General features: G+C 48.3%; 1 protein-coding gene across 4 annotated transcripts in view; it reads left to right on the top strand.

Moving 5' to 3' along the window:
- The window catches only part of LOC100117883, a 63147-nt gene that overhangs the window by 26495 nt on the left and 23474 nt on the right, over positions 1 to 13178 (top strand). For 2 of the 4 annotated variants that reach the window (XM_008209791.3, XM_031922879.1), the window contains exons 3-8: positions 6117 to 6339; positions 7087 to 7286; positions 7698 to 8138; positions 8655 to 8874; positions 11396 to 11506; positions 12338 to 12511. In XM_008209791.3, the coding sequence (XP_008208013.1) occupies positions 7887 to 8138; positions 8655 to 8874; positions 11396 to 11506; positions 12338 to 12511 (757 nt within the window). In that variant the 5' untranslated portion in view covers positions 6117 to 6339; positions 7087 to 7286; positions 7698 to 7886. The remainder of the gene's footprint in view (positions 1 to 6116; positions 6340 to 7086; positions 7287 to 7697; positions 8139 to 8654; positions 8875 to 11395; positions 11507 to 12337; positions 12512 to 13178) is intronic. The other 2 variants (XM_031922880.1, XM_031922881.1) reach the window with 2 other exon arrangements.

The raw sequence follows: 13178 nt of genomic DNA, 5'->3' as shown, positions 1-13178 counted from the left end.
TTTAATGTTGTTAAGTGAAAGAAATAAACGAAAGAAAGAAATGTTTGGCAGCCGAGCGCGCTGACCACTTACCACACAGTACTGTTATGTACAAAATTTCAAATCTGATATATTAATCACATTTACTCATGAGTTAATATTAATAATAAATTGACCAAAATTAATATATAATAGCAGCGAATGTTATTTTATCACTTAATAATACCAGATAAACAAAAAAATTATAGATTTTGGTCTCTGGTTACTGCATAAATCAACTTTATAACCTCAAATTCTGGCACACGGAGAAATTCTTAAAATAATTTTTACTATATAATGTAGTAATTTCTAGTAAACACGTAACAAATTTTAATATAAGTCTAACAATTTTTACTGTGAATATAGTAAAAATCGTCATGGAGCGAGTAGGACCTGCCGTTACTATCTAATATAGTAATGTTTCCTACATATGTAGTAAATTTTAATATATAGTTCTCTCAGTGTATAGAAACGCTTCAAGAATTCCCTCAGCCTGTAAGCAATAAATTAATTTTTGCTGGCTGCGCACGTGAGCGCGTAATTCTTGTCGCTCCCTTAATCTAGAATTCGCGCGCAACAGCGGCGCAATTGAATTATCACTTGCGAATAAACTCGAATTAGTAGGTGCAAATGATGGAAATTCACAACGCATTCTCTCTCCTGTAATCAACCAAACATAATCAAGAACCTAAGCAACGTGCTCCAAATACGCCACTTGACTCACATCTCATCAAGACGCGCGTGTACATATTTCAGACGTATTTGCGCCCGGTGCAGACTCTTCGTGCGCGCTTCGACCTAGTTTGCTATCTATCTCTCGTATTTATGAATTTTTTTTTGCGCAACCCGATGTTTTCATTCTCGACGCACAAAAAAAAACATCAACTCCGTTCGAGCCAGGTGTTGCGCATTACTAGCGACATAATTCAGCTGATTCTTTCATTATGCGATGTGCCCCATTTGCTTCGCGCGCGACATTAAAGATCGCTCCTGCGCGAATTCATTCGTCAGCGCTTAATGGAAATTAGGGGGGAGCTTTTTTTCTGAGCGCAAAGATGTGCCCGGCTGAATTTTCGCGATAAAAAATACAGGAATAAGTGGTATAAGGAAGATGAAGCCGTCTCCTTATAAGGATTATTACAATCTCGAGCGCGAGAGCCACAACCGGACAAGTTCACCTCCGTTTAAGGATACGCTTTGCGCTTCTCTTGAATATGGGGCCATGCTGGATTCGGTCGAGAGTAATGTGCGCGATTCGCGTTTAATGAAAGCTACTATTCTCGGGAGTGCTTGTATTAAGTGTTCGCTGAAATGTTCTCTTTGTTCGGTTCGGGAAATATCTTAAAAGCGTATCGGTCAAACTTTTTAATGGACTGATTTTTTCTCGATATAGCTATAGCTGCGCGTCGAGAGAAGTTATTTAATGCTACAAAAGCGTTCCTCTTTCGATTCTCTAAGTTAAATTGATGAAGCTCGCGTATAATAACTTGGATAAATTAATCAAGATAAGCAGAAACAATGTCGACTTATTATACAATCAGTTTCAACGAGACTGCTATATTGAAATCTCGTTGGAATCCATACACGCAATGCAACATTTCATGCATTTTTGCCAGAATCGATCACGACACGCGTATACCATTTCATTTTATTTCCCGGAACGAACGAACTCCGCACAAAGCATCAAGATCGAGAACAAAAGAGCGAGCTTCTCTCTCTCGTCCCCGCATCCGAAGCACGTGAAATAAATTGACGTCGCGTAATTAAAACGAGAGAAGACTGCCTGCTCTCATCTTTCATTAATATTGGGTTCTCTGTCGCCTGGCTAGAGCTGCTGCGTGGGCCGCTCTTACGCATAACAAAGTTTATGGAAACGCCAGAGCAGCGCAGTGTCGCTTTAAATACCTGCGCGGCGCGCGTAAAGCGCTATAAATACACGTAGATCGATGCTGTGCAACGGAGTCCCAATAAATCATCGTTGTTTCACTTTGCAGAGAGAGAGAGGGGCGTACTGTTGCGGGTTTTACACAGTGTACTGGAACACGTTGCCTGCCCCAACATTTTTCCGCGAGTAATATACGAGCGAGAGAGAGATTTCGAATATAGCTGCAGAGGGAAAAGATCGAAGAACGTGGCTGTGGCCAAGCTTCGTATAATGCACGGCTATATGGAGGATCGGAAAAATGCCCTGAATTGCTGACGACGTACGAGAACGAATGTCGATAAAATTCAAGTTGATGCGCCAAAACGTGGACAGATCCGATCCAATTGCAGCTCGCCCGCGCGTGCGGAATGCCTATACTGTGCCGAGATAGAGAGGGAGAGAGAGAGAGTAAAGATCCAACGAGATATAATCCGGCGAGTCGGTGTCGATATAAAGTGATTTTTTATAATTGAAAAACTCCCGCTGATATAATACTATATATCCCCCCTGGCTGCTGCTGCTGCTGTCAGTTTAAATAATCCGACCTCTAGAACTTTTCCTCCTCTGCTCGTGCGTAGTGTGTGCAGGCATGGAATTATTGAAGCTGTAGCGCTTGCTGCGCTGCTGCTGCTACCGCTGTCGTGTGTTGACTATGTTATAGTTGAAACTTCAATGATCAGAATGCCCCGGACTTAGTTTATCGCGGAATATATCAAAACTTGCCGGGCAGATTTGCATGAAGATTGCGCTCTACATACCCTCTAGGCTTTTTGAAGTAGCTCCTCTACGCGATTTCGGCGGGTTAAGCGTTTACGAGATAGTTTTGATGAGAATCGAGTTGTTGATATTGTGTAGTTTTTAACGCGTTGGAGGTTGAGCGAAACTGAATAAATTTGATTTATGCGTGAATAAAGATGAAGCGCTGCAGTACCGTTGATTTACACAGCTTCTCAAACAAGTGATTTTTCAATCCCGATTGCTCCGTGGCGATTTCGAAATGAATTTCATTGAATTCGATGGCTGTGCAAATTTGACGGATTGCTATTCCGCGCTGCGTCCTTCGCTTCATCACTGATACGCTGAAATCCTCTACATTTTTCTCGTCGTGAAACATATGAATTCATTATGACATGATAGCCACGTTTCATACTTATTTCAATGAGTCGTCCGAACGAAAGTGAGCCATATCGACGAGACACGCCTTGCAAGCACGATAGTTTGAAACGTCCACACATTAGACCCAATAAGATGCGCGGCAGCTTTATGAAGAACAAATGAAGAAGCGTATGCGGCCGAGCTTTATGTGTACACATCGCGTATATTTAAAAGCAGCAGGTCTAACATATGGTAGCAACGGCCGATTGCAGTCTCTCTGTAATCGATTAATTATTCGAGGGTAAAACCACGCGCTCGCTTCTGCGGAGCACACGAGAGGTTCTCACTATGTGTACCCTGTGGCGGACCGAAAAGTTTACTCTAAAACACGCGCGCGCCGACACGCGTGCGCGCGTGTGTGTGTGTATACACTATAGAACGTATATACCTTGGAGAGAGAGAGAGAAACGAGCGCATTTACTATGCGCGCTTGGTCGAGAGCGAACTTAGCCGATGCCCGCATTTGCGCACTCGTATAATCCTTAATGTTCGATCTGCCGACGCAAGCGGCCGCGTTACATCGCGCGGAAAATGCAATGTAGCGGGGCAGCATGCGCTGCAGCGCCGCCAAAATATCTTCCTCTCTCTCTAGCTTCGCCCCGGCAAGATCCTCGCTCGTGTGTGTGGATATAGATATATAACACACGGAGCTGAAGCCGGGACATAGCTCTATTTTTCGGCGCCTAATACGATTATTGCCGCTCGATTTGCCCGATTCAGCGGTCATTTTTATCAAGTTTAAGGTCTGCCCCCGGCCGCTCTTCTTCTTCGCGAGAGGAATCCGCAGCTACTGTGTATACATATACACACCTGCGCTATGCGGCGTTTCGCCCCGTTCATTCTTTCTTTTTTATCGCCTCGTCGGCGCGCTCGTTAAAACTTTGCTACAGCGCCGCATAGAGCAGTCAGCAGTCAGCAGCAGAGCTGAGAAGCTTATTATGCGCTCAATTAATTTTATTCCGCAGCAATAATGACATTCTCGCTCCCTCGATATGCGCAGCGCTGCGCGCGCAGTGAAAGCGTGTTTGATTAAGCTCGTTCATTAAAAGCTCGGCTGCTTCAGCGATATGCTTATGAGTTGCTCCTCTATATCAATGCCGGGCGGTGCGTTTATATGAATATACAGGTTTTATGCCTTAAATATTTGAAATCGACCTGTGTGCAACACACGCAGCAAACGCGCTGTTGCGGTTAATGATTAATAACTCGCCTTTTGTCATTTGATCGTCGAAGCGCGGGCTCGTTTTCTGATCTCCATTTTCCCGGAATAAGCAGCCGCGCATAATGTGCGCCGAAATTTATTATGCACAGGAAAATGTATATAACAAACGGAACGTGTCCGGGCGCGAAATAAAATAAAATAATCGACATATAGAAACAGCTCACTCGAAAAGTGCGCATATCGCGCAGCAGGAGGCAGTGTATGCAACGCGTTGATATGCGGTATGATCAAGCCGTGATTCAAGGTGTACATACACGCCTCTCCCGTCGAAATTAGTATTTACGAGCGGTGTTGGTTCGCGGGCGGCGTACTTGAAATATGATTAAATCGGTACATCTGTAAGCTGCCGCTGCAGTGCAACGTATAATATGCCCACGTGCGCCGCCTGGAGTGAATATGTATACAAACGAGCCTGCTGTACATCGCGGATTTACAGGTACGAATGAAATTCCGCTTTCGCGCAGGTATACACACACTCGCATCTTTTGATACACACATCGTTGCGCCGAGCAGCCGTCCGCAGCGCTGAAAAAGATACTAGGTAAAAACGAGGCCGGGGAAGAAATTGCCTGTGTGTACCGCGGAGGAGAAAAAAATGGGTTAAGGCAGCCAGAGAGTCACGCGGTTGCATTGCGGCCGCGGCGGGGGTAGTAGGTACACACACATACAAGAGAGTTGAGCTGCTCTCAGGTGCTCCGCTTTGCGGCGCAGACGCGAAGAACGAGAGCATATCCGCGGCGATCGTTTCATCCCGCCATGTCCCGCACCGAGTATATAGCTGCTGCGGGTTCTCGACACTATAATACACATCTTGTCGCCGCGGCGGACCAGCATCAGCGCCGTCGTCGCGGCACAGATATCCTGGGGAGGTCGACAGCCGCCGCCGCGGCCGCAAGAAGAGACGGAGCAAGACTCGCGCGCGGGTGGGATGAAATCAATAACATAGCTCCATTCAAAGCTGCCACAGCTCGGTCCCCCCCCCCCTCCCCTCTTGGGCTGATCCGGTGCGCGCGGCCAGGTTAAATGGAAAGCGGAAGCTCTATCTGGGAATCACGAGGTCGGAGCTTGCCGCCGCGCGCGCCTGACACCGACTCGTTTCCTCTCACCCTCGCTGCGCTGTTTGCGCGTAGTATAAGCCCCCTTTGTGCAGCAGCAGCTGCCAGCGCTTTCAGCATATTCGCGCGCGCACAACACGTGCAGCAGCTCGCTCGCTGTGTGATGTACGCACGCCCCCCCCCCCCCCACTCACCCTCGATGATTCTTCTCTCTCTTTTCTCTCGGCCTGTTTTGCGGCTCGAAAAATACGCACGCCGATGCGCGCCCGGATAGCGAGAGGGAAAAAGGTTCCTCCCACGCTTGCGCGCCTATTTGAATGGCGAATCGAACGCGGTGGCGTGAGCCAACCCCGTCGAGCGAGAGATGGGCATTGTCAGTCAGCGTGTATATAAGGGAAATAAACGCCCGGTAAATTACAAATATAAAGCCAATGAATAAACGACGGGCTGTCCCGAATTTATGGACGGCTGTGGAATTTATTAATTGATTGAGTATTGGCGACTCGTGCTTTTGTCGTGTGCCGGAGGCGCGTGTTTTGTCCAACGGCTGTGTTGAAATTATTGATAGAAATTTCGTTGGTTCGTTAGCCACACGCGTATACGTTGATAAAAAAAAAAAACTTCATATAAAGCATGTACTTCGAAAGAAAGAGGGGGTATCGCGCACGTGTTTTGATTTTCCGCGATGATGAGTTGTGAGAAGCTAATGAAACGCTCGGTTTCTGCTCTTGTTTATTTTCAGGCCGTGCCGCTAGAGAGAGAGAGTGAGAGAGCGAGAGATATTACAGATTTCCGCCTCGGCTCAGCGCAGCACGTAGTCCCTCGAGAAGGATCCAAGTGGAATTCAAGTAGGATTCAATCTTCAATCTCGTGAGATTGCCGCCCGCACCCAAGTCTTTCCTTCGATCATTCACCTCGAGCCAGTTTACTCGGCCGGCCAGACCAAATTATCCGCCGCGCTCTAGGTGAGTAACTTTTCCGACCGGTAATCACACACACACACACACACCTTTCGAATCCATACATTCGTATAATAGAGGCGCGCGAATTTTAAAAATGTTTACACGCGTAATTCCGAGGTATATTCAGTGCGGGTGTGGACTCACGCGGAGAGGTTGAATAGGAGCAAACTGAATGCAAACGAAGTTGCAAAAAGGAGAGCTGAGGAACTAAACGAAGTAAGCGCTGAATTGGCGCGATGAACTTTAGCTTTTCCGCGGTCTCGTCGTCGTCGTCGTGGTGAAGGAAAAAATTTCAAGGAAAACTTGAAGCTCGCGTTTCTCTTGATCATCTCTCTCGGGTACTTACCGTCGTCCCGCGCAACTTCTCGCTCCTCCTCTTCCTCACTTACTCGCGTATAATTATTCAAAAAGTCACGAAACTCGAGCAAAAAAAAGAAGAAACCCGGGCTTGATGAATAAACGCGCGTTAGAGCTCGGAGAAGGAGGAACGCGTCGGAGCGAAGGAGATAAAATCGAGGCGGTATATGCATTAACCTTGCCATAAACGAAAGCTTATATTCTCCCCCGCGCGGCATTAAAAAGACATAAGGCATCGGGGAAGACAAGGGGACAGCGGGCTTTAGCTCGGCCAAATCCGGCAATTATTTTCCTCCTGCTTGGCAAGTGGCGCACGTCCACGTATATATAGTTGCTCGCGCACCTCGAGCGATCCTCACTGCTTCTTCTTCTTCTTTTCCCTCTGTTACACAGTGAGCGACGGCGGCCCGGAAGGATGTGCCCGTCGATTCGGCCAATGAAAGGCGCATCAGCGACGGGATCGAGCATCGGCTGCTGCAGCGTTAACGTCCTGCATCAGCGTTAGAGAGAAGCCTCGTGTAAGATGCGTAACTCACCGCGATGGAGACCCCTCTGCACGTCCAGCTCGTTGCTCGGCCAGCAGTAGACTACGGGTGAGCACACGCGCGAGCACACGCGTGAATTCGTTTTGCATACTTTAGATTGTCGCGTTACGTACTCGCGAGTTCACTGCGCTATTATCGCGTGCATATATGGAGTGTGCAAGCCGTGGAGTGGATATTATATTATGTAGATGAGCCGGTGGTCGCGTTATGCGCCATTATCGACGTTATACTCAGCGCGAGTAATTTGCGCCTCTGCGACTATACGGCGGTGTATTTAAAACTTGAATTCCGCCTCTCAGCAACGATCTTCCGCGCATCAGAGCAGCAGCCACAGCGGCTGATAACGATAAGCAAGTTCGCGCTTATAACTTCTCGCTGATGTTATTTCGATAGGTCCTATCGGAAATCGATCTGCGCATCAATCATCCCCTTATGCGCATCGGTTGTACAAAATTACAGGTTCCAGCAGCGGCAGCGGGAGGAGAACGGAAGGATGCAGCAGGACACGGGCAAGGGCATCGGGAATCAAAGAGCTGCTTGGAGGCGCGCCTCGGAGAAAGCAGATCGGATAAGGCGCCGTGATCGGCATGCTTCAACTGCCCTCGTCGCTCGGCCGCTCGCTTCGGGGCGATAATCGAAGGCAGCTCTATGCTGATGCAAGAGGAGTGCGCGGCAGCTGGCGTCCCGGCTACCGTCGTTGGAAACATGCAGCAGCAGCAGCAGCAGCCAGCTTGGAACGGGACGGTGCCCGGAGCTCACGGCGGGGGCAGCATGCGCGGCGGCTGGACCACCCCCGTAGGCTGCCGCGCCGGCAACACCAGCATGAGCTTCGGCGGCAGTGTGCCCTCCCTACACCCCTCCGGCTCGATAAGATCCCTGCGATCCCAGCATTCTACTCAGGTATCTATACATGTATAGTTGGCAATCTCCGTTTACCCAAGCGCGAGCCTCCCACTCCCCCCTCTCCCTCGCGCTTATTGTTTACCCCCACGAGAAAGAGAGAGAGAGAGAGAGAGAGAGCTGGTCTCCAGCGGTATACGTGTTTTTCGACGCTTCTCGCGTTTTCCTCCTAATATCTAGATATATATATAGATAATATATACGCTAAACTAAACTCCCTCGCAGCTCGACGTAATGAATTCAACGCGGGTTATATGCCTCGTGCTTCTAGTCGAACAATTCCGTGTACATCGTGCATTGCTAATCGAATAATCCGCGCCGGGAACATTCCAAGTTTGCAACCGCGCGAATTTCGCGCAGCTGGCCCCCCCTAGCAAGCGCGCGTGGGTGTGTGTTTACATAAGTGATCGATATAGTAATAACGCGCGTAAAAGCCGCAGTGCGCGCGTTGATTCGATTAGGCGCGGAACGAACGAAAAAAAATGATATTTTTCAACCTTCCTTTTTTCCCCACAGCCGTTGAACGAGACGCCGATGCGCTGCATGCGCTGCCACCCACCGGTGCAGACGAGCACGCCGAACAATTGCATGGCGCAGCACCTCCACCGCCAGCAGCAGCAGCAGCAGCAGCAGCAGCATCCGGGCCAGTACTACACGCCGAGCCATTACATCGAGGCGGCGAACGGAGCGTACGTGCCGACGCACCACCGGCCCACGTCCTCCTCGTACCATGGCGGTGAGTGCAAGCGCTGTGATGTTATGGCTTATAACGGCCGATTATCCCTTATTACCTACCCTCTCAGCGAGCTATCTACGGCGCTGTGCGTCCAGTTTTTGGTTTACGTACTGCGCCGACGTTACGCGAAAGGAGGTTGGCTGAAATTTTGGGATATGCAGTAGTTTTTCAGACGTTTAAAATACTCGTTGAGCTCTCGGTGCGCGCACCGTACTTTTTCTGGCGTGTGTATTGATTTCTGACTTTTTCCTGTTTATAAAGCGTAAACAGGGATGCATTTTTTTTCGTTAAAGTATTTAGCGCTGCTTCAGAACAACGCGGGTGTCCTGATAGTCCAGCGGCTCTTAGGTTAAATGAAGTTTTCCATTTCATTAAGACGACGCGCATGCTCGCCGTAATTTAATCAACCAACACAGGGCAAACTCAACGCGAAACGATCGCTGAATCTATAGGCAAGAGAGGATCGAAAGAAATCCAATCGCACTTGTTTAAGCCTTCGTCGGCTATATCAAGCATCGAATGAAACATTCTTCGGCAATCAATGTTTGATTCAATCAAGTCTATTGACTTCCACCGTGAATTAATTGTCAAACACAAAGAGAACGCGTATTCGTTTTATTTTCACGCACCAATGATCATTTCTCAAAGTTTCGTGCACCACTGTGTCCTTGTAAGCGAGTTCGTAGGTGCGCGCAGAAACTGGAAAATTTCCTCGGCTGTAGCTCGCTCTCGTCAAAACTCACTAGCGTCGAAAAAGTTCCGCTAAAAAACGCCGCCCATCGTACTTTTTTTCCATCATTTGCCGCTGGCGAGTACAAGTTTGAGGAGTCCTAGAGAGAAATCGGCAGCACATACGTTCGACATAATTAACGAGTAAATACAGAATGAACGTTTGAAACAAACCAGCTGACTGTTGGCGAATCCCAGCTCTCTACGCTTATAGCTCCATACAAACACTCACACGTAGTCTCTGCTCGCCAAGCTCAAAGCAGTAGCAGCGGTCAAGTGTGGTTATCCTGATCAACTGCGGAACGTACTGTACGCCTCTCTTGCAGCGTGACTCTTAGACGGCCCTTTACGATCTTTGTGTTCTCGACGCTGCTGCACATCGCTGAGAGAGGCAGAGAGAGGGAGAGAGAGAGAGAAAAGCTCGCGCGGGAATTGACTTTTTACCTTCGACTCGCGGAGCGCGCACGCGAGAGAAAAAGACTTTTTCTCCGATCGTTATGGGTTTGAATCACTTTAACGACCTCCTTAGTGAATACGTTCCCTGAAATCGTTTCTTATATTATAGAGTAACGAGCTTTTCTTCTCTCCTCGCTCCTTTTCCGCGAGAGAGACGCGTCGTAAATTACTAAAAGCCTTCGCACGTGCGCATTATTTCGAGCCTTTCATTGTAAACTCGCTTCGGCCTTGTTATTTCACAAAACATTTCGACTTAGGAGACTCGTGTATATACGATATTGTGCGTGTAACTCCCGATTTTCATTGTTCGCACATTAAGCTCGGGAGCGCGCGCGCAGAGCGATTGTAATTATGTACGCGAAATCCGTTGTTATCAGTAGCCCGCTTATATTGTTGTTACATCAACGCTGGAATTCGAAGAATGTACGGTAGAAAAAAGAGCTCCCGCAACTGTAATGAAATTCCCCGTCAACATTTTTCGGGCTCGTTTATCGCGTTATTGTTGTAAAACACGAGAAGCGAGATGGATGTAGAAAATCAGTGACGGCGCGCAGCGCGATAAATCTACGCGAAAAACACGAGAGCGAGAGAGTAGAAGACGAAGAGTGTCATTAGGCTTAAAAAGCGTAAACGCGTTCTCGCGGAGAGAGAGAGAGAGAGAGAGGGGGGGGGGGAAAGAGAGCGAGGGCGAGAATTGGGCTATTTATTCGGGAGAAATTAGCTTTGAAACAATGAGTGGCGAAAGAAAAGAGGCAGAAAAAGGAGAGACTGCGCAGAGAGCAGCGCTTTAGCGAAATCCTGCAGCGCTAAATGGAGACGAGTAATAACGTCCGCGGGCTAAAAAGCTGCCACCACCGCTGCAGCTACTGTCGCTTCGTTATTACTGTCTTCTCTCGCTCGCGCGTATCAAAAGTAATTTCTCGCGCGACGCGCCTGTATATCTGTATGAATCTCGACTGACGCTGACGAGCGTATGTACGTGCTTACACCTACAGCTATATGGACGTTCATAACTCGTGGTCAGCCTGCGGCAGTGGGATACTCGCGATGTGTGGGTGTGCATTAAAGGAGCGCGTGACTCGAGTGCGACACAGTCGTCGGGGAACGAAATGTCGAGATCGCACGCGTACACTCGACTGATCGATTCAGCATACGCAATCTTTCGAATCGGCCGTACGCGTGTGTGGTTCGTTACGATGCCGCATAACGGGATCAAAGATATACAAATTTTCCAATTATTTTTTCATCCCCCTCGTACGTACCTTCGCCACTCTTTGGCATACGTTATATAGCTATATGTATATATGCATCGATAACGCTGTATTATATTCCACAGATCCACGGGGGCGCTGCAACGAGCTGGACGAGAGTGCGATCGGCAACGGGAATTGGGTCCTCGGTGATCTGCGCAGCCTTCACCGCTGCGTCCCGGCACTTCGACGAACAGGTGAATTATTCAGCGAGCTCTCGCCCGCCGCATTTATACCTCCAGCCATCCATATTTTTATCGGCTTTCGCGCGCAGCTCTTTCCCTCTATATCACCGCCGCACCAGCTCTACCCCGTTTTTCTCTTCTTTTTAAACCACACACCGCGACACAGAGCATCGCTGCCGCGGCTCGTGTGTACTTGATTGTATCAACGAGTCTCCGCGTATATACTCTCTGGCGAAAAGATTTACGGCCCGTGCAAGATGCGCACCGGCAAAATATGCAGCGCGCTGCTCGGTTTCACGCACAGAGACTCGTTGAATTGCGCCGCGTTTTTGAATTATCCATATTGTCGCCGCACGCGTATCCCATGCATGCGACGCATTTTTTCGCGATTCGCATATTGAGTGTGTGTGTGTGTGTGTGTGTGTGTGTGGAAATATACGAGTGTCGTTCCGATGATTTAACAGAAATAACGACGGCTCTCGATGGTTTATTATTATATTCGCGTTCAGGCTGTATATGGAGTGAAAAAAAGAAGCTTCGAATCGCGTTATTATAATTACGCGCGCTTGCAACGACGACGCCGCGCGCGAATTAATTAAACGCTACACGCGCCGACGTGCGGGGAGAAAAACTCGATAAAACTTGTAATTGGATTACATTAGAGCTCGCAGCAGCGCGCGCGCATGCAAAAAGCTCTCGACAGCGAGAAAAAAGCTCGCGAGGGAGAGAGTAATGAATCGTCGTCGTCGTCGTCTGCTATACACTCGCAACAAGTATACAAATACTCTTTTCACCATATATTGTACAGGTGTATACATATTTACGTGATCGATAACATTGCAGGCATAGATGTGTCGGGTATACGCATGCACTTTTACCCGGAGGGCGGCTGGGGCTGGCTCATCTGTGCCGCGGGCTTTCTCGCCCTGTTGCTCACCACCGGTATGCAGCTGGCCTTCGGGCAACTCCACATCTACGCCTTGAAGCATCTCGGACAATCGCGCTTCATGGATATCGGTAAGTTATATGGTATCGGTGTGCTATATACGGCTGCTTCTATTATTCGTCCTCTCCGATCCTGATGCGGATTTGCCACACGGCTCTCTGTGTATGGATGAACGATATACCCCCGCGAGAGCGCTTTGAAACAATAGTTTTTCGCCGCTCGAGAGCTCTCGCGTATATACACTCTATTGAGAGATTACCATTTGTATCAGCTCTCCCGCGACGACGAGCGAAACAAAATGTTTGCGTCCTTCAATTTTGTTTTTATGTATCGTAACTGGCGCGTTTCGTGTACGCTCGCGTGTTCTTTATAATCCGGTATCGTATTCGTACGAAATACGCTCGCGCGACGTGAATACATGTACGATTTCAATGGAAGCCGCTCGAAGCGACTTACAAACGGCTTTCGTCCAAACTTTCGGCCGAGAGAGCTTTTTGCACGCGTAATATAAGACTTTTCTCTGCGTGTAATATAACTCGTTCTCGTAAAATCTGCAACATTGTTACATCGAGCTTTTTTCAACGCGGAACTGCGGAGCGCTTATTCTCGCGAGTCGAGTAGGTGTTCTCTCCCGGAATAACTTGACATTCATTATCGATTTCCCCACGGAGACCGGAGAGAGAATTGACTTTGCTTTTTGCATCGAGGAATCGTCAGCTGTTTAAAAATAACGGCATA

Source organism: Nasonia vitripennis, chromosome 2 (assembly GCF_009193385.2).
Source record: "Nasonia vitripennis strain AsymCx chromosome 2, Nvit_psr_1.1, whole genome shotgun sequence".
Classification (NCBI taxonomy): domain Eukaryota; kingdom Metazoa; phylum Arthropoda; class Insecta; order Hymenoptera; family Pteromalidae; genus Nasonia; species Nasonia vitripennis.
Note: the sequence above shows the minus strand (reverse complement) of the source record. Positions and strands in the feature narration are given on the sequence as shown.